Source organism: Hippopotamus amphibius, chromosome 3 (genome assembly GCF_030028045.1).
Source record: "Hippopotamus amphibius kiboko isolate mHipAmp2 chromosome 3, mHipAmp2.hap2, whole genome shotgun sequence".
NCBI lineage: Eukaryota > Metazoa > Chordata > Mammalia > Artiodactyla > Hippopotamidae > Hippopotamus > Hippopotamus amphibius.
This window is the reverse complement of record NC_080188.1, coordinates 148,565,201-148,590,757: the sequence shown is the minus strand read 5'-3', so window position 1 is coordinate 148,590,757 and position 25,557 is coordinate 148,565,201. Positions and strand designations below refer to the sequence as shown.

Below are 25,557 nucleotides of genomic sequence, written 5' to 3'. Positions count from 1 at the left end.
GGGTCACCTTCCTGTGTTCTGTTTCTTGGGAAACGGCAGGCTTCTTCCCGATGCCTGAAGCCTCAGCCTTGTCTTGGATCCCTCCTTCTTTTTCACCCTCAACCCTCTCTCCTAATAGTGATCTCAGTCAGACCTCTCCTCCCATCCACATTTCCACCACAAAGTTCAGAGCTTCCCCACATCCCACGTACATTACTATGATTGCCTCCTGGCCAGACTTTCTACTTCCAGCCAGATTGTCCTCAAATTTGTTTTCCACACTGCCACCAGTGAAATCATCCTAAAATAAAAACTGCATTCGTCATGAATCTTCTTAAAAATCCTACAAAGATGCCCTGTTACCTGCATCAGTGGTTTTCAACCTTTCAGACAACACCCTCCCTTTGTTTATAACAGATATTTTGTAATGTCCCTGCTCCCCTGCTGAAATAAAATCCAACTACATGTAATTTTAAAATATCCATATACTGCTATAACTGTAATCTAAAAGGAAAGTAATTAGTTATAAAAGAGGATGTATTTCAACATGTGAGATCTGGGTACCACTAGCCCTCGGCCCCTCCCCGCAACACCACTGTGTTTCAGCTGCATGTACCCAGCTCACCTCACGCCTCAGAGGACTCCCCCGACTCTCCACCTCATTCATTCATGCTTGTGCTTCCAAATGTCCTCACAACCCAGCCCTCCCAGGCAGGGATACAGCCCTTCCTCCAGGCTTACAAGCACCTTGTGCTTTGACCGTCACAGTGCTTCTTTATTTTTAGCCCCATATACTTAATTATCAGAGAGTTTTTTTTTTTTAACACATTGTGAAAGTTTGTAAAGATATCTAAAGTAGAAAAAATAGTATAAGCCACCCCCATTTATCCATTTCCATCTTTCAACAATTATTAACATTTGCCCCATGGGTCTTATATGGTCTCTTTTTTTTCTGATATTTTGAACCTAATACCTGAAGTGTCAAATTTTTCTTTATGAATCCTGAAAACTAAATCCTGAAAAATGGATAACAAGAGACACTCCTAACAAGGGATTCCAAAGCTTTTATGAGATATGTGCCAGGAACTGGGTATAAAGATGGCATATATTTTTTTATTATACCACAGCTGGTTTTCTTCTGTAAAGAACTAATCATAATAATTGCTTTTCTCTCACCCCTCCCCCAACTGTCCCCACAAGTATATTCATTGCTCATCAAGGAAAAGACCTCCATGGCTACTACCCTGGGCAAGTCGCAAGGCTCCATTATGATCATAGTGCAAAGCGATCTCCCAGGTGAGACATCTTCCTAAATCTTAACGCACAAAAATTTCACTAAAGTTAGAATAATAAATGAAAAAAAAAATGGGAATCACAACTTGTAATGGTTATAACAATAATAATTATTATTGTTTAATGGATGGAAAAATTTGGAAGGGAATACAGCAGATTGTTAACAATGGTTTTTCATGAATGATGAGATTATTGATATTTGTATTTCATTTTCTATCTTTTTCTCTATTTTCCAGATTTGCTATAATGAACATATATCACTTTTAAAATTTGCAATACATATAAATTTTATTAAATCATCAAAGAAATTTAAGAAACACCATGAGTTTAGCATTTTAACTTCGTCAAATAACTTAATCTTCCTGAGACTCAGTTTCCTTATCAATAAAATTACAAATCTGACCTAAATGGATTCTGCCTTTCCCATAGATGATTTTAACAAAAAGGGGAAATAAGTAGGCACTTCAATGCTATTTTCTAGTTTGGGGAGGATGGAAACCACAGCAGTTAAAAACAACAAGTTGAGTAACATAAAATGTTTGACTTAGGCAGTTTTCATTCCTCTATCATTCCTCTATCAGTCGACTTATCTGTTAAATAATTGATATAAAATTCCAGAACATAGTAAGCACTCACAATATGATTGCTATTATTTTGAGTTCATCATCTAGTATATTGTCTTTGATATAGTCAACGCCTGATTATTCTCCAAGCAAAGGAAAGGGAGCCATGGCAACTATAAAGCAGCATACAGTCTAAACTTAATAGGTGATCAAACTGGAAGTAGCTTTAGAGGACATTCTGATCCAATTTGATAAATAAGATGTAGCCCACAGAAGTGACATGTCTTGCCAGAGGTGTAGTTGGTTGCAGTAAAACCTGGGAAGTGAATTGACCACATTTTCTGATTCCCAGTTCAAGGCTCTTTGTTCTAACTTAAACACATACCTATATTAAACTCTTGTGAAAGCCGTGTTCTTTGCCAGAGGATAAACAAGGAAGGAAGCCACTGCCAGAAGCCCTATCCATGTGTGTCTGTGACTCTGACCATTCCCCCAATTCCACTGCCTCACTGTCCTCCTACCACAGGACGCTCAGGCGAAGGGAACCTTGACTCTGACAAGATTTGTGCCTGCCCAAGATGAGTCTTAGGGAGAAAACTTAGTGCAAATGTCAATCAATGACTTTATTAAACTTCTGGTTAAGATTAAGGAAAAAACAAGCGAAAACAAAGAAAAAAAGAAAAAAGGAAATAATGCAGTTGTTTGGACCAGTCCTAACTTCATTTTTTACAGTCATAGTTTAAATTGATAGGTGCCTAATGGCTTTCCTTCCCCACATATATTCTCCCACCAACTTGATATTTTCAGAATTAGAGTCCCTCCTTTGAGTGGAAGCCTTGTCTTCAGAATACTGATGTATTCCTTGAAAATGGAGAAGATTCTGCTTCCATAGAAACATCCAGGGCAAAGGCAGAGCAGGCTGACAGTCTAACAGGAGTAGACCTAGCGGCAATCACCAGGATCTGGTTCAGAAGCCGCAGCTGTCAGTGTCACAGAAGTGACCAGACAACAGTAAGTCAGGCAGAACACAAACTCACAAGAGACTGACACATGCATCAGACAGCTAATGTTTTGATTGACAGCAGGATATAAGCTTTTGTAGGGAAAGAAGAGCTCCTGCCCACCATATAGGTGCCACTTTTTAGGACCAAGTACCTATTAAGCACAAAACTACAACAAATAGAGGTGGGAGGGAATTCTTGGTGTTCCTCCACACCTGTCCACAAGAGGACACCTCTCCACCCATCCAGCATCGATCCCCTGTCCAGTACCACACACACACACACACACACACGGTCAGAATCTTGCTCTTCCTTTTTCTGAACTTCAGGTTAGAGCCACTCCATTTCTGCTAACACACTCTCTCTTTAAAAAGGGCACACCACAGTCAAGTTTTTACCCAAGTACGTAAACATAATGCATTATGATTAAACTGTCAGTCATCCATTTCAATGTAATTAATCACAGTTATAAAATCAAGTAAGACTACATCCTACTCAAAATGACTGGATTTAGATGTTCTTAAATCTCACCCAACATTTAATATTTTTCACATCTCTAGCAGCTCACCTTATCTACTTTACAGTTTAAAAATATTCATGTTTAGGGACTTCCTTGGTGGCCCAGTGAGTAAGATTCCACGCTCCCAATGCAGGGGGCCTGGGGTTTGATCCCTGGTCAGAGAATTAGATTCCACATGCGTGCCTCAAGCAACTAAGAGTCCGCGTGACAAAAAGATCTCATGTGTCACAACTAAGACCTGGTGCAGCCTAAATAAATAAATATATTTTTTAAAAAATACACGTTTATTAAAACATTTAGAAACACTGATATTGAAAAAATTTTTAATTATCCATAATATCATTACTCAGAGATAATCATGTAGAATCTTCCAGATCTACACAAAATAGAATGAGATGGCATTTTGAAACCTTTTCCCCCCTAGTTTTACTGAAATATAGTTTACATATAACATTGTATTAATTTATGGTATATAACATAGTGATTTTTATACATGTACATACTGCAAAATGATTACCATAAGTTCATCAATATTCATCTCATAGTTACAATTTTTTTCTTGTGATGAGAACTTTTAAGATTTATTTCTCTTAGCAACTTTCAGATATACAATATAGAATGCTATAGTCACCATGCTGTTCATTACATTCCCAGAACTTATTTATTTTATATCTGAAAATTTGTACCTTTTGACCATCTTTACCTATTTCTACCACCCCCCAAACCTCACCTTTTGTGATCACTATTCTGTTTTTTTATGAATTCAGATTTTTTAGATTCCACATGTAACTGAGATCATACAGTATTTGTATTTCTCTGACATTTCACTTAGCACGATGCTCTCAAGGTCCATCTATGTTGTTGCAAATGGTAGCATTTCCTTCTTTTCTTTAGGCTGAATATATATATACAATGAAATACTGTTATCTATAATTAAGATACGAAGTATTATATTTAATGTTGATTAATTATTATAACTAATATTAATAATTGTTATGTTAATATATTATATATATTCCACATATTTTTATCCATTCATTCATCAATGGACACAGGTTTTTTCGATGTCTTGGCCATTAAATAATGCTGCAATGAAAATGGGAGTGCAGATATCTTTTTGAAATAGTGATTTTGTTTCTTTTGAATAAATATCCAGAAGTGGAATAGCTGGATCATATGGTAGTTCTATTTTTAGTTTTTTGAGGAATCTCCATACTGTTTTCCATAGTGGCTGCAACCAATTTACATTCCCACTAACAGTGCCTGAGGATTTTTCTTTGTATCCTTGCTAACACTTGTTATTTGTAGTCTTTTTGATGATAGCCATTCTGACAGGTGTGAGGTGATATCTCATTATGGTTTTGATTTGCATTTTTCTAATGATTAGTGATGTTGAGCACCCTTTCATTTACCTGTTGGCAATCTATAAGTCTTCTATGGAAAAAATATATCTATTCAGTTCTTTGGTCCATTTTTTAATTGGATAGTTTGGGTTTGTTTGTTTGTTTTTGCTATTGAGTAGTATGAGTTCTTTACATATTTTGGATATCAACTCCTTATCAGATATATGACTGATAATTATGTTCTCCCATTTTGTATTTTGCCATTTCATTTTGTTGATTGTTTCCTTTGCTATGCAGAAGCTTTTTAGTTTGATGTGTATTTATTTTTGCTTTTGTTGCCTCTGCTTTTGGTGTCAAATCCAAAAACTCATTGCAAAGAGTGATATCAAAAAGCTTACTCCCTATGTTTTCTTCTAAGAATTTTATGATTTCAGGTCTTACATTAAAATCTTTAACCCATTTTGTGTGTGGTATAAGACAGGGATCCAGGTTCATTCTTTTGCATGTGGCTGTACAATTTTCCCAGCACCAGTTACTGGAGAGAGTATTCTTTCCCCATTGTGTACTTCTGGCTCCTTTGCCATAAATTAATTGACTATATATGCTTGGGCTTATTTATGGGCTCACTATTCTGTTCCATTAATCTATGTGTCGGTTTATATGCCAATACCATACAGTTTTGATTATTACAGCTTTGTAATACAGTTTGAAATCAGGAAATATGATATCTCCAGACTTCTTCTTCCTCAGGACTGCTTTGGCTCTCTGGGGTCCTTGGTGATTCCATACAAATTTAGAATTGTTTGTTCTATTTCTGTGAAAAAAAAATGCCATTGGAATTTTGATAGGGGTGGTATTGAATCTGTAGATTGCTTTCATAGTGTGGAAATTTTTACAATATTAATTCTTCCAATATGTGAGCATGGAATATCTTTCCATTTATTTGTGTTTTCTTCATTCCTTTCATCAGTGTCTTATAGCTTTAAGTGTACAAACCTTTCACCACCTTGGTTAAATTTATTTCTGAATCTTTTATTTTTTTCATGAAATTGAAAATGGGATTGTTTTCTTAATTTCTCTTCCAGATAGTTCATTATTAGTGTATAGAAGAAACACAATAGATATTTTTATAATGATTTTGTATCCTGCAACTTTACTGAATTCATTTATTAGTTCTAACAGCTCTTTGATAACATTTTTGGTTTTTTTTAATTAATAAAGGTCATGTGATCTGCAAACAAATGCAGTTTTATTTCTTCCTTTCCTATTTGAATGCCTTTTATTTCTTTTTCTTGCCTAATTAGTCTGGATAGACTACTAATATTATGTTGAATAAAAGTGGAGAGAGTTGACATCCTTGTCTTACTTCTGATCTTAGAGGAAAAGCATTTCATCACTGAATATGATGTGAGCTGTGGGCTTGCATACATGGCCTTTATTATGTTGAAGTATGTTCCCTCTAAATCCAGTTAGCTGAAACTTTTAATCATAAACAGATGTTGAATTTTGTCAAATGTTTCTTGTGTCTCTATCAAGATGATAATATGATTTTTCTCTTTTATTGTGTTAATGTGGTATATCACATTGATTGATCTGTGGATGTTGAACCATCCTTGCATGCCTGGAATAAACCCCACTTGATCATGATGTATGATCCTTTCAATGTTTTGTCATATTCAACTTGCTAATATTTTGTTGATTGAAACACTTTTTGTATAACAGCTTTATTGAGATAATTCACATACCATACTATTTATCCATTTAAAGTGTACAATTCAATTGAAATCTTTCTTTAGATATAGTATATTGTGGACGTTTTTCCATCTCAAAAATTATAATTTTACAACATCACTTTTAATGGTGACATGGTATTTCTGTATATGTTTGTATCATTGTCTAAATAATTCCCTATTTTTTTCCACATGAAGGCTGTTTCCACTTTTTTTATTATCATAAAAATACTTTGACAAGATTTTTAGAGCTAAGTCTTTGTTGGCATTCCTAATTTCTGGGTTTCTTGGACAAAATATTTGTATCCACAGTTTAAAGGTTTAATACATATCACCAGAGTATTCTCAAACAAGTTGCACCAGTGAATGTATACTCCCACAAGTGTCTGAAGGTATTTCTACATTCTGATTCTTCTTTACCTTTACCTTCTGAGGGTACTCATCTGAGTGGAGGTACAGGAAGGTTATAATTGATTTCAGGTTTATCGAACACCAATAGGCACCATAGTGGTTAGTCTAGTCAGAAGAAAGCATTAGTTCCTTTAGGGGACCAAATTATCTAAAAATTACATTGCAAAAATGCGTTTGAAGATCTGATGTATAGGAAGTAGCCATACGTGAGCAGATCCATAGGAAGTTTTGATGCAGGTGATCTTCTGTGACCTTTGATTGAGAAGGATGAAGGATGTTAAAGGGAAGAACAGGGATCTGGAATCCTTGAGCCATCTACTGACAAGTTTGCTAGGTCTAGACTTGGAGTTATGGAGTTTTGCCGATACTACCTTGGTAGCCCCCTGGCCATTTTTAGGGAATGGATTTCAGCTGATGAGAATATGGAATGCTTTTATTCTACTGGCTGGGTATTCAGCAAGCTGTTTCTGTTTCCATTTAGACCTCTCATAGACTTGGAAATTCCACCTAAGAGAAAAAGTCAGTATCAGCCTCAATTAGACCAACAAACTCTCATTCGATATATTTGTTTTCGAAGACATTCAAAGCCTGCTGAACCATGGTATAAAGAAACTACTTACCAAAGAGACTATTCTTTGCCATTTTACAAGACTGGTAAGTCAGATCAAGAGTTCTTACTCTCTGAGATCAACCTTGCCTGGGCCACAGATGAACATCTTCCATGGGCTTGCTCTCCCAGGGAGGATGTCTGGGACCAGTCATGTTGTGGGGGAGGGGAATGCATGTGTGTCTGGGTGCAGGAAGAAGGATTTAGTGAGCTGCCCCCTTTCCTTCTTCCCTAGCTCCTTACACAGGAGACTTTAAGGCTGAAAATTCATAAATGTCCTTGGTAGGAAGCAAGCTCAAGCCTGAGCACTCCTCAGAGCCCCTTGTCAAAAAATTTGTTATTGTGCCTAAACATATTGTTAGAGAACGTTTCCCCCTCATTCTCCTATTTTAAATGGATTTATGAAAATTATTTGATATTTGGAGGTGTGTTTCAAAAATTCTAAATTCCTTGTTAGTATTTCTCCACGCTGAAGCCTGTGTGAGAGTACTGAGGGGCCCAGGTCCCCCACAGATATGACCCTGGGGGATACACATGGACATGACCTTAAACATTACCTGTATTCCTGTAGTCACTGATATGTTGGATTTTAGTCACAGAGTGGATTACTTCATTGACAGATTTTCTAAATGAATAAACCCCAATATTTCTGAGGCTCTTACACTGTGGCAGGCATATATTTTGTCCTTCTAAAGCTCTCTGAGGTAAATGCTATTATTTCTCCCACTTGACAGTGACCAAGTTGCAGAGAGAGTCAATTAACTAGCCCCAAATCACAGTACATAGGAGAAGCAGAATTCAGACCCAGGCCATTTCAGACACGGAATTCAGCCCCAAGACAAGCTCTGTGGTTGACCTTTAAGCTATATTGTCTCTGTCACAGCTAAGCATCACTTGTGCTACTATTTTTTCAACAGTTTTCTTTAAAGAGAGCCACTTTTTATCTTAAAATTAAAAATAAGAAAACTAGTAGAAGGATGGTGGGGAAGAGTGGGATTGGGAATGGCAAGAATCTTCCCTCCTCCTTTTCTCCCCTGAGAAAAGAGCTGCAGCCTGAATGCCAGAGCAGGGCTGGGACTCAGGTCCTGACGGGACAGCAAACAACGGCAATTGGGAAGAGTGGGAACCAGGCAGATCCTGGGAGTTGAGACAGGCATAGGGATGGTAATGGATGAAGCTGGGATTGGGGCCAGAGATTGACAGGAGGAGTTTGGGATAAGAGACTACAAGTAGGGCAAACCTGGATTCTGGGAGGGGAGAGAAGATTGGAGCCTGAGAAGAGAGAGAGCTGAGGGAATGGGGAGGAGGGTGAGGGCTGAGATGAGGTCATTTGGAGGAGGAGGTGCATGGTGGTAGGAGTTAGGGTCCTGCAGGTAGGGTACCTTGGGATGGTTATGTTAAAGGGAGCCAGTGTGGGGTGGGGGGCACTGCCAGGGGCTGAGGAGGGGTTGAAAAGAAGGGGTGGTCCGGAGGTGTCAGTGGGGCTTCCATCCCTGTAGAATAGCCAAAGCAGTTTTTTGAGACTGACCGAGTGTGAAATCTGCTTCCTTCTCTGAGGGATACTAGGTGGCCTCTTGTTTCCAATGTGATAGTGAACACTTCTTCACAATTCCTCTGCTATGAGGAAACTTTGGCAGACAGACACAAAAGGTCTCTCCCTCGCTTATTTTTTTTTTTTTGGGGGGGGGTACACCAGGTTCAATCATCTGTTTTTATACACATATCCCCATATTCCCTCCCTCCCTCGCTTATTTTAAAAGACAATTTCTAATTCTTTCCAAACCTATAGAACAAGGTTATTGTTTAGCAAAGCAAACCCCTGGGCTAGGTACCATAGGAGGAGGTAAAAGAAAGTCCAGACTATGATCTGAACCTCAGGGAGCTCACAAGCTAATTGGGAAGATGAGGCAACAGTCAACCTATCAGAGAATGATTAAGTACCAAGTAGAGGAGCAGGAGTTGAAAGATGAGATCACTGGGGCCTAGAACAGCCAGGAAAGCAGCATGCTCCAGTGGGGAACTAAGCTGGGTCTTGATAGACAAGATTTGCATGGTGAAGAAGAAACAGGGTGACATACCAGAGGCAGTGGATGAGAAGGATGGGGAGGTTTGTGGGTTTGGGAGAGCAGGGAAGAATCCAGCCATGAGGACCTGGCCTGACTGGGAAAAGTAGAACAAGGAATGGGGAAGTAAAATGTGGATTGGCAGGTGAGAAGTAAATGTGGAAAGTAAAATGTGGGTGAGGATGCCTGGAACTGAAGAGGAGCTGCAAGAGTCTGGAAAGTTGAATTTGGACAATCAGAGCCGTTGTAGGAACAGAGTCAAGGAAGTGACCCAGTCAGCTTCAGAGGATGTTACTCCATCAGGCTGCTTAGCATGGGTGGGAGAAGACACAGCCAGCAGGTGAGAAGAGCAGCTGGCAGGCCATGGCAGAACCGTGGGATGGAGCAGTGAGAGGCAGTGCACAGAATCCAGGCCTTGTTGTGCTAGAGGTCTGGCACATCCTGGTTGCGTGGTGTTAGGCAAAACACTTGATGTTTCTGAACGTTTTTGTGTCTGTAAAATAGAGATTCAAAGTCTACATTTTAGGATACTTGTTAGAATTGAAAATATCTGTCATGTGCCCACAACTGTGCTGATTTATTCACACTTGTGTGTCACACTCATGAGCTGCAATGAGCTGTATTACCCCCATGAAGTAGGTATTGTTATTAACTCCATTTAGCAGAAGAGGAAACAGAGGCTTAGAGACGTAGAAATCTACCAAGCAAGCAGCTGGTAATTCAACAGTCTAGGTCATGTCCAGAGATGTCACACACCCAAACCTTGCTCTTCAGTTGAACTGAGGAAGTTTCATGGGAAATGGGAAGAAGACTCATACGGCAGAGCATCAGAAGAGAGAAACAACAGTACTAACAGAGAATTCACAAGAGAGAAATTAAAGCTAATTGCACAGCCTCCCACTTCTACTGCAAGACTGTTAGTGCCTCTGATAGAAATAATGGTTTTAGGCATAAGAGGTGTCAAGTTAGCATCTGTATACAGTTGAAAATATGGTACTAGAAAGCATAGGCTAGGCAACACGAGAACACGTGGGTGGGTAGTCCCCTACTTAGGTTTGAAGCTGACCCATTCAAGAGAAAGTTTATGTTGAAATATTCATTGCTCCATTCATTGACTCATTGATTGAGGGTATGTTAGTTATCTATTGTGGAGTAACAAATCATTCCAAAACCTAGTGACTTAAAACATCAATGATGATACTTTTTATCTCTGATGGTTTTGGTGGGTTAGGATTTGAGAACTGCTTAGGTGGGCAGTTCTGACGCAGAGTATCTCTAAGGTAACAGTGTCAGCGAGTTCTCCATCCTCTGAAGGCTTGACTGGGGCTGGAGCATTCACCCTCAAGGTGGCTCACTCACACAGTTGTCAAGTAATGATGACCCACATGGTTGCCACAGGCTGGTTGGGAACTGGGGCCTCACTGCCTTTCCAGGTGTGGCAGCTAGCTTCCCCTGGAATGAGTAGTCTGAGATGAAGGTGGGAACTGCAATGCCTTTTATGGCTGAAGCTTAAAAGTCACACAACAGTCATCCCTGAAGCAGTGTGGGAGGGGAGGATACCAGGGGGTGAGAATCATTGGGGTCCATCTTGGAAACTGGCAACCGTAAGATGACTCGGTCACTGATTGAGCACCCAGGACATACTAGACACTGTGCTGTCTGCTGGGGGTACAGTGACCAGGATAGACAAGACGTGCTTTCACGGAGCTGACATTCTGGTGGGGTATATGGAACATAACCAAGTACACTTTTTTAAAAAAATTTTCGATTGTAGTAGTGCTATAAAGGAGTGCTATAAACCGAGTGATGAGTATCGCCTAGGGAGGTTATTTTTAATAGGGCAATCAGGGAAAACCTCTATACAATTTTAGCTGAGCCCTGGAAGATAACAATGAATCATGTAAAGAGCATTTCAGGAAAAAAGGAACAGTAAATGCTAAAGTCTGAAAGCTGGAAAGGGCTTGGCATGTTTGAGGAACAGAATGCAGGCCAGTGTACTTTGGCAGTGAGGGTGAGAGTGGTAAGATGTTTGGATCCTATTCTGAGAACAATGGAAAGACTTGGAATAATTTTGAACAGAGTAGTGGCATATCATTCATATTTTAAAAAGATTAGTCGGCCTGCTGTTAGGACACGGGAGAGGAGTAAGAGGTGAGGGTCTTGCTTGCAGACTGGTGAGGAAACTGTTTAGTAGTTGAGATCATAGACGACAGTGTTTGGACTAGCAGGGAAGATGAAAAGGAATAAGTGGGTTCCAGAGATATTTTGGAGCTGACATCAATCGAACTTGGTGATAGATTTGATGTCAAGCACATTTTCATTCATTCATACATATTCCTTCAGTAACTAATTTGAGAGCCTAACTATATGCCAATCAGTGTGTAAGGTTTCAGCAACACCATGTGAAGCAGATATAGACACAAAGTTTCTACATTCAAGGAGCTTTGGTGGAGAACCAGCATAGAAATAAGCATAAAATTTCACCTGTCAAGTCCTATGAAGCAGAGTTTGTGTGGTGCGATAGGAACATATAACAGGTCAGAGAAATGATGAGTTGAGAGCTGAAAGATGAGCTAAAAGTTAACTAGGCAAGGAATGGGGGAAGAGCTTCACAGAGAGCACAGCATGTGCAAAAGCACTGTGGTAAAAGGAAGACATGTTTGAAGAACTAAAAAAAAAAAATGTGTGTTGGAGCCTAGACGTCAAGAAGGATGTGGCTAACGAGATGGCAAGGTCAGAACAAGGAGGGCTGTATAGGCCATTTTAAGGTTTGGGGCCTCTAGCCTGAGATTAATGGGAAACTTTTGAAAAACTTTAAGGTGTGTGGAAGTGACACGATTAAAATTGCATTTTGAAAAGATTACTCCAACTGTGGAGAAGAAAAGGGGGGCAGCATGGGGAGTAGAGTGGGGCAAATATTGAATACGAAGGGTCAGGAGGCAATTGCAGTGGTTAGGCTGAAGGCTTTTAACCTTAGCTACATCACTTTTAAAAATCCAGATGCCCAGGATATACCCAATACCAATTAAGTCAGACTCTCCTGGTGGGAGGGAGGAGGTCCCAGGCATCAATAATTTGTAAAACTCCCCAGATAATTCCATTGTGCAGCTGAGTTAGGAACCAGTGCTTTAGGCAATTGATGATGGGAGGTAGTGATACTGACCAGGGTTCTTGGCCTTCCCCAGTCAATAGACATTGACTAGAGGCCAGACAAGAAATTCAGGCAAGGCTTTATTGGGGCTCCTGCACCGGGAGCAAAAACAAGGACTATGCTCCTTATCTTGCTCCCCAAGGGGCTGGGAGAGCTGGTTGGTTATATGGGGTGAGGGTAGGGGTGTGTCCAGGGGTTGGGCAGCAGGGGTGGCTTAGGTGTTTTGCCCACCCCTTTGGTGGTGTGTGCAGGGGGCATGCACAACACCCTGCTTTTGCACGCACAGTTATTTTTAGTCCCGTATGGTTTCTTTGTATGTTGTTGCTCGAGGAGAGGTGTGTCCAGGTGCAAACATTGCAGCACCCGCAGCAAAAGGTCCCAGGTCCCAGCTTGTCTCATTCCCCTCTGAGACACTCTACATCCTCATTCTTAAGGGGCAAGGGGCTGAAGGTCTCTTCTGAAACTTATTCCTGCTAGACAGGGACCACAAACCCTAGATTACCCTAGAGGTGTAGAAGTCACTCGCTGACTGTCCCAAGGACCTGTAGGGACATGGGCCACTCTCTGCTGGAATGGGTTGAATTCTTTGAGCCATCATGAGCCTTACTTCAAACTGTTGGAGCCTAGAGTAAACTTAACCAAAAGGTTAAACAAACCAGGGCTAAAAAGGTGATCAACAATCGCCATTAAATTGTCGAGAAAGAGAAGGAACCAGGTTAACTTTGGGAGGGCCTCCTTCACTGTCGACCAGACAGGGGAGGCAATGTTGTCCCTGCCAAGAGGCCATTCTAACTGGGTGTATATTTTTGTCAATCTCAGGGTTAAAGTTTAACATGTTGCTCAATTTTTATTTATTTTTGTTTTATTTTATTTTTTAATTTTAATTAAGAAACAAAAAGAATGAAAGCCAAGAGAATACTCAAAAAGCAGAGTTCTTAATTGTTTCATACATGGACCCTTCTAAGAATGTTTTTATTTTATTGTTTATTTTTTATTATTTTATTTTATTGGCTGCATTGGGTCTTCGTTGCTGGGCGTGGGCTTTCTGCATTTGTGGAGAGCAGGAGCTACTCTTCATTGCAGTGCGCAGGATTCTTATTGCGGTGGCTTCTCTTGTGGACCACGGGCCCTAGGTGCCCGGGCTTCAGTAGTTGTGGCACATGGGCTCAATACTTGTGGTTCGCAGGCTCTAGAATGTAGGCTCAGTAGTTGTGGTGCACAAGCTTAGTTGCTCCACAGCATGTGGGATTTGCCTGGACCAGGACTCGAACGCTTGTGTGTCCCCTGCATTGGTAGGCGGATTCTATTTTTTTTTTTTTTAAGAACTTTTATTGAGATACACTTAACATACAATAAACTGCATATATTTAGAGTGTACTATTTGGTATCCCAATCTCCCAATTCATTCCCCCCCAACCCTCCCCGCTTTCCCCACTTGGTGTCCATATGTTTGTTCTCTACACCTGTGTCTCTATTTCTGCCTTGCAAACTGGTTGATATGTACCATTTTTCTATAGTCCACATATATGCATTAATAAACGATATTTGTTTTTCTCTTTCTGACTCACTTCACTCTGTATGACAGTCTCTAGGTCCATCCATGTCTCTACAAATGTCCCAGTTTCATTGCTTTTTACAGCTGAGTAATATTCCATTGTATATATGTGCCACATCTTTTTTTACCCATTCATCTGTTGATGGGCATTTAGGTTGCTTCCATGTCCTGGCTATTGTAAATAGTGCTGCAATGAACACTGGAGTGCATGTGTCTTTTTGAATTATGGTGTTCTCTGGGTGTATGCCCAGCAGTGGGGTTGCTGGGTCATATAGTAGTTCTATCTTTAGTTTTTCAAGGAACCTCCATACTGTTCTCCATAGTGGCTGTATCAATTTACATTCCCACCAACAGTGCAAGAGAGTTCCCTTTTCTCCACACCCTCTCCAGCATTTACTGTTTGTAGACTTTCTGATGATGCCCATTCTCACTGGTGTGAGGAGATACCTCAATGTCGTTTTGATTTGAATTTCTCTAATAATTAGTGATGTTGAGCAGCTTTTCATGTGCCTCTTGGCCATCCATATGTCTTCTTTGGAGAAATGCCTATTTAGGTCTTCTGCTCATTTTTGGATTGGGTTGTTTGTTTTTTTGATATTGAGCTGGATAAACTGTTTATATATTTTGGAGATTAATCCTTTGTCTGTTGATTCATTTGCAAATATTTTCTCCCATTCTGAGGGTTGTCTTTTCGTCTTGCTTATAGTTTCCTTTGCTGTGCAGAAACTTTGAAGTTTCATTAGGTCCCACTTATTTATTTTTGTTTTTATTTCCATTACTCTAGGGGGTGGATCAAAAAAGATCTTGCTGTTATTTATGTCGAAGAGTGCTCTTCCTGTGTTTTCCTCTAAGAGTTTTATAGTGTCTGGCCTTACATTTAAGTCTTTAATCCATTTTGAGTTTACTTTTGTGTATGGTGTTAGGAAGCGTTCTAACTTCATTCTTTTACATGTAGCTGACCAATTTTCCTAGCACCACTTATTGAAGAGGCTGCCTTTTCTTCATTGTATATCCTTGCCTCCTTTGTCATAGATTAGTTGACTGTAGTTTAACTCTGGGCTTTCTATGCTGTTCCATTGACCTATATTTCTGTTTTTGTGCCAGTACCATACTGTCTTGATCACTGTATCCTTGTAGTATAGCCTGAAGTCAGGAAGCCTGATTCCACCAACTCCATCTTTCCTTCTCAAGATTGCTTTGGCTATTCAGGGTCTTTTGCATTTCCATACAAATCATAAAATTTCTTGTTCTAGTTCTGTGAAAAATGCCATTGGTAATTTGATCAGGATTGCACTGAATCTGTAAATTGCTTTCGGTAGTATAGTCATTTTCACAATGTTGATTCTTCGAACTCAAGAACATGGTATGTCCCTCCATCTACTTGTGTCATCTTTGATTTCTTTCATTAGTCTTATAGTTTTCTGAGTACATGTCTTTTACCTCCTTGGTTAGGTTTATTCCTAGGTATTTTATTCTTTTTGTTGCAATGGTGAATGGGATTGTTTCCTTAATTTCTCTTTCTGATCTTTCATTGTTAGTGTCTAGAAATGCAAGAGATTTCTGTGTGTTAATTTTGTATCCTGCAGCTTTATCAAATTCATTGATTAGCTCAAGTAGTTTTCTGGTGGCATCTTTAGGATTTTCTATGTATAGTATCATGTCATCTGCAAACAGTGACAGTTTGACTTCTTCTTTTCCAATTTGGATTCCTTTTATTTCTTTTTCTTCTCTGATTGCTGTGGCAAGGACGTCCAAAACTATGTTGAATAGTAGTGGCGAGAGTGGACATCCTTGTCTTGTTCCTGATCTTAGAGGGAATGCTTCCAGTTTTTCACCATTGAGAAGGATGTTTGTTGTGGGTTTGTCATATATGGCCTTTATTATATTGAGATAGTTTCCCTCTATGCCTACCTTCTGGAGAGTTTTTATCATAAATGGGTGTTGAATTTTGTCAGAAGCTTTTTCTGCATCTCTTGAGATGATCATGTGGTTTTTATCCTTCAGTTTGTTAATATGGTGTATCACATTGATTGATTTGTGTATATTGAAGAATCCTTGCATTCCAGGGATAAACCCCACTCGATCATGGTGTATGATCCTTTTAATGTGCTGTTGGATTCTGTTGGCTAGTATTTTAAATTCATCAGTGATATTGGTCTGTAGTTTTCTTTTTTTGTAGCATCTTTGTCTGGTTTTGGTATCAGGGTGATGGTGGCTTCATAAAATGAGTTTGGTAGTGTTCCTTCCTCTGCAATTTTTTGAAAGAGTTTGAGAAGGATGGGTGTTAGCTCTTCTCTAAATGTTTGATAAAATTCACCTGTGAAGCCATCTGGTCCTGGACTTTTGTTTGTTGGGAGATTTTTAATCACAGTTTCAATTTCATTCCTTGCGTTTGGTCTGTTCATATTTTCTATGTCTTCCTGATTCAGTCTTGGACGGTTATACCTTTCTAAGAATCTGTCCATTTCATCCAGGTTGTCCATTTTATTGGCATATAGTTGCTTGTAGTAGTCTCTTATGGTGCTTTTTATTTCTGTGGTGTCCATTGTAACTTCTCCTGTTTTCTTTCTAATTTTATTGATTTGAGTCCTCTCCCTCTTTTTCTTGATGAGTCTTGCTAGAGGTTTATCAATTTTATTTATCTTCTCAAAGAACCAGCTTTTAGTTTTATTGATTTTTTTGCTATTGTTTTCTTTGTTTCTATTTCATTTATTTCTACTCTGATCTTTATGATTTCTCTCCATCTACTCACTTTGGGTTTAGTTTGCTCATCTTTCTCTAGTTTCCTTAGGTGTAAGGTTAGATTATTTATTTGGGATTTTTCTTGTGTCTTGAGGTAGGATTGTATTGCTATCAACTTCCCTCTTAGAACTGCCTTTGCTGCATCCCATAGGTTTTGGATTGTTGTGTTTTCATTGTAATTTGTCTCTAGGTATTTTTTGATTTCCTCTTTGATTTCTTCAGTGATCTCTTGGTTATTTAGTAGCATATTCTTTAGCCTCCATAACATGTTGCTCAATTTTTAGAATGGAAGGTCTGGACCTGTTGGTCTTAGTCACAGGTTTATAATGGTAGGGAAGACAACGGAGTACTAGATGAAATATAGCATAAATCAGTATGACTGAAAAGAAAAGTGTTATGAGAAAGTGAAAACCTCCTGCCAGAAAGTTTTTTATACCTTGTGGAATCCAAGAGAACAAACTCAATAAGCAGTTTTCAATTTCCCCACCCATATTGAATAGCAAGGATTGGTGGATAAGCGTCTGCTGAAGCCAGATGGCTTGTCAAATATTCTCAATGTTCATTTCTACCTGGGAAGAGGTGTTGACATATGTACAACACGAAGTCTTAGCAATTGGACATACCCCTCCTTGTTAGGCTAATAGAGGATCGAGGGCCAATCTGCTGTCTGTACCACCTTGGCCAGGGAATCTAGATCCGCCTCCCTCACCTCAGATGGGGAGAATCATGTAGTCCTTTAATACTTTTCCACTGGTCAGAAAGGGATATGAGCAATTTCTGATATATGTGCCACCAGCCATCTGTTCCCTTAGTTCCCCCTTTGTCGCCTGCCCAGGTCTATTTGGAAGTTGAATACCTAGGTATAATGTTAGAAGGGTAAGGGATGGGATTAAAGCCATTTCTGTTAAGGGTATCAGGGCTGCTTTCTTTGCCTCCCAATCTGCCCTGTTGTTCCCTTGGCTAATTTGAGATTTTTCCTTTTGGTGCCCGTGGCAGTGAATGATGTATACTAGTTTTGGTTTTGAGCCACTTCTGTGAGATGTAAAATCTCAGCCCTGTATTTTATAGGGGATATTTTTGCATTTAAAAGTCCTCTTTCTTTCCAGACAGCTGCATGGACATGTAAAACAAGGAAGGCGTATTATGAGTCTGTATATATATTTATAATTTTTCCTTCCCCTAAGGTTAAGGCTTGAGTTAGGGCTGTTAGATCAGCCCTCTGGACTAAGGTGTTAGATGGCAAAGGTTTTGCTTCTATAACACTATAAGCACTCACAATAGCATACCCTGCCCTACTGATTCTGTCTTTAACGAAACTACTGCCATAAGTAAACCATTCTTTATCAGGGTTTTCTATGGCCTGGTCTGTTAAATCAGGCCTATAGGCATAAACCTGGTTAAAGGTTTCAAGACAGGAATGTGTTAGTTCTGGGCTTTCAGCAGGCATCAGTGTAGCCGGGTATGGCCAGTTTTGAGGGTTTACCTCTGGGGAGTCAAGGAGTAAAGCCTGGTACTTAGTAAGGTGGCCTCCAGTTAGCCAATGGTGGCCTTTAATCCCCAGAATCCCTTGTACTTGATGAGGGGTTGGACTTCCAGTGGCTATCCAATGGTAAGCTTGTTAGCTTCTTCCACTAATAAAGTGATGGCAGCTACCACCTGGAGGCAGCCAGGCCAACCTCGGGCAATGGAATCCAGTTGTTTGGAAAAATACCCTATAGGCTGAGGAAATTTTCCTAGCTTTTGTACAAGGACCCCCAGAACTGTCCCCTGCTTTTCAACTATGTACAAGATAAATGGCTTTTTTAAACTGGGGAGACCCAGAGCAGGACCTCTGGTGAGGGCCTTTTGGATATTATCAAAAGCAGGAATATTTCTCATTCCCTAGTCCAAAGTAATGGTTCTGTATCTGGGCCTTTAGTGGCTTCATGTAGAGGCTTAGTCATTAATCAGAATCCTGGAATCCAAATTCAGCAAAATCCTGCCTTGCCTAAGAAAGTATGAAGATTTTTTTGTCTTTGGGGCACTTAGGCCTAACATAGCTTGTTTTCTATCTGGACATAACTGTCTACTTTCAGGGTTTATAATATATCCCAGATATTTAACTTGTTTTGAGATTTGTGCCTTTTTCTGGGAGATCCTGTAACCCTGGGCCCCAAGGAAATTAAGGACTTCAATGGTGTTCTGATCTGAGTCCTCCGTGGTGGGACTACATATTACTATATATCATCCACGTATTGTAGAACAGCCCCTTCTTTTAGGTGTATATTCCTTAGTTCTTTTCCTAGGGCCTGGGCAAACAATTGTGGCCTGTCCCAAAATCCCTGAGGCAACACTATCCAGATATATTCTTGCATTTGGCCCCAGTGGGGGTTAGTCCACTCAAAGGCAAACAGATACTGAGTGGAGGGATAAACTGGGATGCCAAAGAAGGCATCCTTGAGGTCAAGCACAGTAAACCACTTGGGGCATCTCCAGGAATCTGGACTAATATATTACAGTAAGTCCCCTACATACGCACTTTCAATTTGTGAACTTTCAAAGATGCGAACGTGTGTTTTTACGTCCGATCATGTAAGTTAGTTCATGTGTCTGGAGTACATTTTCATGTGCATGCATCCTCTACAAGTGGGTTATGCTTTTGTGTACTTTACAGTACTGTATAGAGTACAGTAGCACTTTACCATCTCCCACCTCCTCTCCCTCCTCCAGTCAGTAACTCTTCTTGCCTGTTCACTTGATGCCAGCCCCTATACGCCAGCTGTTGTACTGTACTATTGTACTTTTCTTACTATACTGTAAGATTAAAAATGTTTTCTTTATTTTTTGTTTGTTTTTTATGTATTATTTGTGTGAAAAGTATTGTAAACCTATTACAGTACAGTACTATATAGCCGACTGTGTTAGTTGGGTACCTAGGCTAACTTTATTGGATTTAAGAACGCGTTCTCGGAACTCATTCGTATGTAGGGGACTTAATGTATAAGGATTGGCCACAAGGGGATATGTAGAGACCACTGCATCATTTACTGCTGTAAGGTCCTGTACCATTCGATATTCCCCATTTGGCTTAACAACTGGTAGAATAGGGGTATTGCATGAAGACTGACAGGGAGCTAAGAGGCCATGTTTTAAGAATTTATCTGTGAAGGGTTGCAAATCCTTTTTTGCTTCCAACTCTTGTTCGCATAAGTGACTTCTGGCTTAAGGCTAATTTTTACAGCTTGGGCATTTATAGCCTTCTTAGGGATTCCTTTGTCCCACACTGCAGGGTTTAGTGTAGAATATGGCTGGGAATAGGCTCTTGTTCTTCTAGCTGATTTGTTTTAGAGTCAAGAAAAAGGGATGCTCAGGGCCTCCTAATTGCAATATGGCTGTGAGAGAGTCTGGAAGTTCTCTTCCCAGTAGTGGGGTAGGACACTCAAGCACAACTAAAAAGGCATGTGAGATCAAATGCTGTTCAAATTGGCAAGTGAGAGGCCCAGTAAAGTAACAGGTGCGAGGCTTTCCGTCAACACTGGTCAGTGTACAGCTTTCAGAGGCGAGAAGGCCAGTGTGAGAGATTAGGACAGAGTAAGTGGCTCCAGTATCATCAAGGACCACCTGGGGCTCCTCGAAGGAGATAGACATCTCGTGAAGGGGAGCCGCCAGAATCCCCAGGCCACCTCAGTCATCTAGCATGGCCATCTCAGGAGCAGGAGCTCCCCCTGCCCCTTAGGGACTGGGGACAGTCCCACTTCCAATGACCTGCTTGTTTGCAGACTGGGCATGGACCAGGGGCCTCTTTCTGGCACTTTTGGGACTAGTGGCCAGTTGACATATTTGAAGTGTTCCCCCTTTCTGGATGGATGGTTAAACTTCCTTGATCTCCTTGGGTTGCCCTGAGCATGACAGACAGCAACAGCTATCAGTTTAGCATGAACCCTGGCCTGCCTGTTTGCACGTTGAGTTCCCTCTTCCTCCTCAGCTTGATCTCAATAATTAAATACCTCAAATGCCACCTCTAGGAGTTGCGGCATAGGGGTCTGTGAGCCTAATTGTAACTCTTGGAGTTTCTGCCTCATATTAGGGGTATACTGGCTGATAAAATGTTGTCCCAGCAGGGACTGGCCCTTGGGAGTGGATGGGCCAATGTTAGTACATTTTCTAAAAGCCTCTATATGTCGTCCCTGAAAGGGGGCAGGATTTTCTTTTTCTTCTTGGGTCACCCTTTAACCTTTTCAAGCTAGCTGGCTTTTTGATACACTTTCTCATCGCCTTTAATACACATTGGATCATGTGCTTCCTGGTTTCTGTTCCCTCCCAGGAATTATAATTCCAACGGGGCTGCTGATTTGGGACACACCTCCTCCCATAACAAGATGTTCAGGTTGGTCCCTGGCAAGCTGGTCAGCGTGCCCCTGGGCTGCTGCCCAAATTCTCTGTTTCTCCTCAGGAGTACAGCAAGTAGATAGGACTATTTGGAGATCCTTCAAAGTTACATCAAAGGCAGGGTCTGAGGGTCTTCAGGAAATCAGCCAGTCTCTATTTGCATTGGGCTAAATAGGTTAAAGAGAAGGGGCACATGTACTCTGATTGTCCCTTCACCGTTTGCCGCTTCCCTAAGAGGGCATATTTTTCCTGATCATGGGTGATAGGAAGTTCCATTACTAGTTACCTCGGAGGGACTAGTCTCTCCCATCTGGGGTAATGGAGGGTATAAAGGGACATAGGGAGGCAGAGTTTGCGGTTTGTCAGAGGAGTCTGGAGAAGTAGGTGCCTCCAGGGAAGTAGGTGGCTCTGGAGAGGTATGTGTCTCCAGAGAAGCAGGGGAGACTTGGCTTCCCCCCTGAGAATTGCGGGTGGTTAGAAGGGGATCATCTAAAATGTCAGGTGTGTTTTCTGATTCCCCAGGCTTTTGATTACAGGAGCCGCATAGAGTGGGGTTTTGGTAAAGGACCATGAAAGCTTGAACATAGGGAACCCCAGTTCATTTTCCCATCTTGCAACAGTAAAGATCCAATTGCAAGATGGTATTGTAATTTAGAAACCCATTTTCAGGCCATTTTTATCCATCCCCAAGACTTATATAAAGGCCAGGCAATGTTAGAGTAGAGTGTAAGTTTTCCCCTTTTCAGTCCATCTATTTTTTTAAATTTCCAGTTTTTAAGGATATATTCCAGAGGTGTTTCTTCTGGCTTAGAAGAGGATCCTCCCATGTTGAATAACCTGCAGCTGAGAAAGAGCACTCTTAGATATGAAGTCTGGTGTCCTGGAGACGTTTTACCAGGAGGCCTTTGTCGGAAGGGGATCAGAGTGTTCTCCAGATTCCCTTCTAACCTAATGGGATTTTGAGCGTCCTCTACTTTCCCATCGATTCGTAACCAGACATCTCTGGTCGACCCAGCCCCTCGTGCAAGGGGTCCCTGATAGGGGACGTTTAAACCAGTGCCAGAGTGTTGCCAGGGCTCTCCTTGAGGGGGATCTTAAGTCCTGTAACAAGTTTCTCTATGTTGGGGTGTATTCCTCAAGACCGAGCATCTATAAAGCCTAGGATGTGGGCTGCTTGGAAGTGGCCAGCCCAGTAGGTAATCTGTAACAAGGTCTGGGCTGCCAAGGCCTAGAGTGAAGGGGGTCCTAGAGGTGCAAAACGAACTCCTGGAGGAATTGGAGTTGGGCGTAATGAAAAATGCCGTGGGAGAAAGGACCTGAGGCGTAGAGGTGGGAGTATTCCCACAGGGGATTTTCGGACATAGAGTAAGGTGAGAGACTAGACAGCAGAAGAACCCAAAACCCTTTCCCCTATCTGTTTGGTGGCTATGATAAAATTGGGGAGAGCCTGATGATTCCATCTGACACAGGCAACAGCAAATTTGGACAATATATTTCACGTAATTTAACATACCAAATGAACTTAATTAGTTTAGGGTCTCTCTTTGGGATGCTCCAAGGACCCTTTGAAGCAGCCCCAAAGTTAGCTGGAGGTCAAAAGAACTTTAATTAGAATTTGATATTTGGGAAGTCTGTCAAAATTTCAAAAAGTTTTAAAACACCCAGTCAGATAGAATCATAGGTTACTGTGAAACAATTATTCCTTGAGCTAAGGTAAAAAAATGATTTCAAAAGTAAATACAGATCACTTACAGGCACAGAAATTCACATAATCTATTACCAAAAGCAGCATTCCAGGAAAATTTTGTTCTCTTATGAGAGAGAAAAACCAAATTCAGTCTTGCATCAGTCTATTCTTAATAAAGTCCATTTACCTAATTTAATTTAACCCAACCTTAGAAAATCCCAACCACATACAAAATTCTCTTCTCAGTGTTCCTTTTCCGCAAATCTTCTGCAACTTTCTGTAGCCATAGTTTGTCCCTTACTCTTTCCCATTCAGAAACAACCCGCTCTAGGACAAAAATCACCCTTTTTTCCTTTCAACAAAATATATTTCCATTCCTCATACCTTCTTTTCTGAAAACACACATCCTACTTTCCTTAAGCAACAATGAACTGTCTTTTACATTAGCATTCTATAGACTGGTAGAGAACATCTCAAGGTGGCACCAAACATCTTTAGCTTCTCTCTCACAAGAAGACAAAAGTAGGTAAATTTAGACATGTTTAACAATTAATGTTCCAGTAGTTTATCTTATTTGAAATGGCCTGGATATTCAATGAATTCTTATCATTTAATTTTGTTTTGATATCAAAATTTGGAGAGACTATTTTAGATGGACATTTCCGAAACATAATTATTCCTATAGAGTTTACCAAAAAAGGTCTTATCTCAGTTACATTTACTTAAAAGTTCAATCATATTGGGTTATTTTCCCTGTGGACACATTTTGTAACAGAAACAATATGCACTTATTGACTTTCAGTAATCCTAGGTACAATGAAAGTATTGTACTCAATGTTGATGACTCTAAAGACAGGCCTGTATTAATTAAAATCTTAAGCTTAAGCTAGCTCTAATGCCAAATATTAATTCAATACTGACTGTTTCCCAGATCACAAGAACCTGCAATATATTCTGTTGAGCTACTTTTATATTTCTGAGAATGTATATAAGCACTTAATTTCCTTTAAGCCAATTAAATACAGCTCATTTACAAGTTAATTTTTACATAAAGACAGACAGAACCTCACAGTTTTTCTGCCTGAATTTAAAATGCCTCTTCCCCCACCCCCCCTCAGTCTGGAGAACTACAGATGGATCAGGTATTTCCTGAGAGCCCAGGCAGAATAGTTACATTGCAAAGGCAGAGGAGAGATGCAAGCTCCTCTCCGTTTTTCGGTTTTTTTGGGGGGTTTTTTTACTCTTTAAAATCCCACTAAGTAATGCAAGGCTGGAGTCTCAGGCCATGTGGGCTATTTGTATTTCAAGGTTTAAGTGCTCCACTATGCCCACAATGTCAGCAGAGACTGGCAGGAGCAGTTGGACAGACAAAACTACATAAAACAAAGATACCAATGACAAAAACTTAAAGACACAAACAAGAAGTTTTCAGGATAAAGGGGACGGGAGTGCAAGTATAAGGATCAAGGGAAAGGGAAAGGGAGGAGGGACAGAAAAGACTGAAAGAGAGAAAGGCAGCAGAAAAATAAAGGTGAGACTACTGGGACAATGGGACTTCCAGCCACTACACGATATGAGGTTTAAACCTCTATCACTCTCATAAATCTCCCTTCAGGGAGAGCCTGCTGGACCAGGATCTGCATGGTGGGAGGTGAGCCTCTTCCACCTCTGCTCCTCACCCGTCAGCGTGAGCCATTGCCAGCCAGAGGGAGCATGGTCTCACCAGCTGAGAGGAGTGATGCTGTAGCTGCCACTCTCTCGGAAGGACAGGACAGATAATTAGAAGAAGACAGAGAGAAGTGGAGCGATATCAGGAGAGGGAAACAGACAAGGGGGAGGAGAAAGCATTGTCTGAATGAGGGTCCTGAGGTCCCCAGGGACCAGGTAAGCAGACTTACCAAATGTGCTGTCACTGAAACAAGAGGTTCAGGCGGCCACTTGTCACCGACGGGGAAGCTGCATTCGGTGGTCCCAGAGGTGCCCAGACCCTCTTCTCAGAAGGGGACAACTGCCCCACATCGGGCATCAACCACAGTTCTTGGCCTTCCCCAGTTGATAGAAATTGGCTAGAGGCCAGACAAGAAATTCACGGAAGACTTTATTGGGGCTCCTGTGCCAGCTGCAGGAGGGAGCAAAAAACAAGTAATAGATTCCCTTGCTCACTCCCCAAGGGGGCCGTCAGCTGGCTCCTTATATGGAATGAGGGTAGGGGTGTGTTCAGGTTGGGCCAGAGGGGTGGCTAAGATGGTTTGCCTGCCCCTTCGGTGGTGTTGTGTGCAGGGGGCACACACAGAGTAAAAGCTCATGAGGCATTTTTACTTCCAGCTCCTCAGAAGTGGTAGTTGGGTTTTTTGGTCTTTTTGTATCTTTTTCTCCATAATTTGCCCCAACCGAGCAAGTACACAGTTATTTTTAGTCCCTTATAGTTTCTCTGTATTTTGTTGCTGGAGAAGTTTGTCCAGGTGGTAAGCATTGCAGCAAAGGGTCCCACGTCCCCAGCCTTGTCTCAGCAGCAGTACAGAGAGTTACATGGATTTGAGAGAT

General features: G+C 40.8%; 1 protein-coding gene across 2 annotated transcripts in view; it reads left to right on the top strand.

The window, feature by feature from the left end:
* SPMIP3 (sperm microtubule inner protein 3) overlaps nt 1-25,557 on the top strand; it is a 40,069-nt gene that overhangs the window by 12,048 nt on the left and 2,464 nt on the right. Inside the window, exons 3-4 of one of the 2 annotated variants that reach the window (XM_057728281.1) lie at nt 1,180-1,275; nt 7,322-7,494. In XM_057728281.1, coding sequence (XP_057584264.1) covers nt 1,180-1,275; nt 7,322-7,494 — 269 coding nt within the window. The remainder of the gene's footprint in view (nt 1-1,179; nt 1,276-7,321; nt 7,495-25,557) is intronic. The other variant, XM_057728282.1, reaches the window with a different exon arrangement.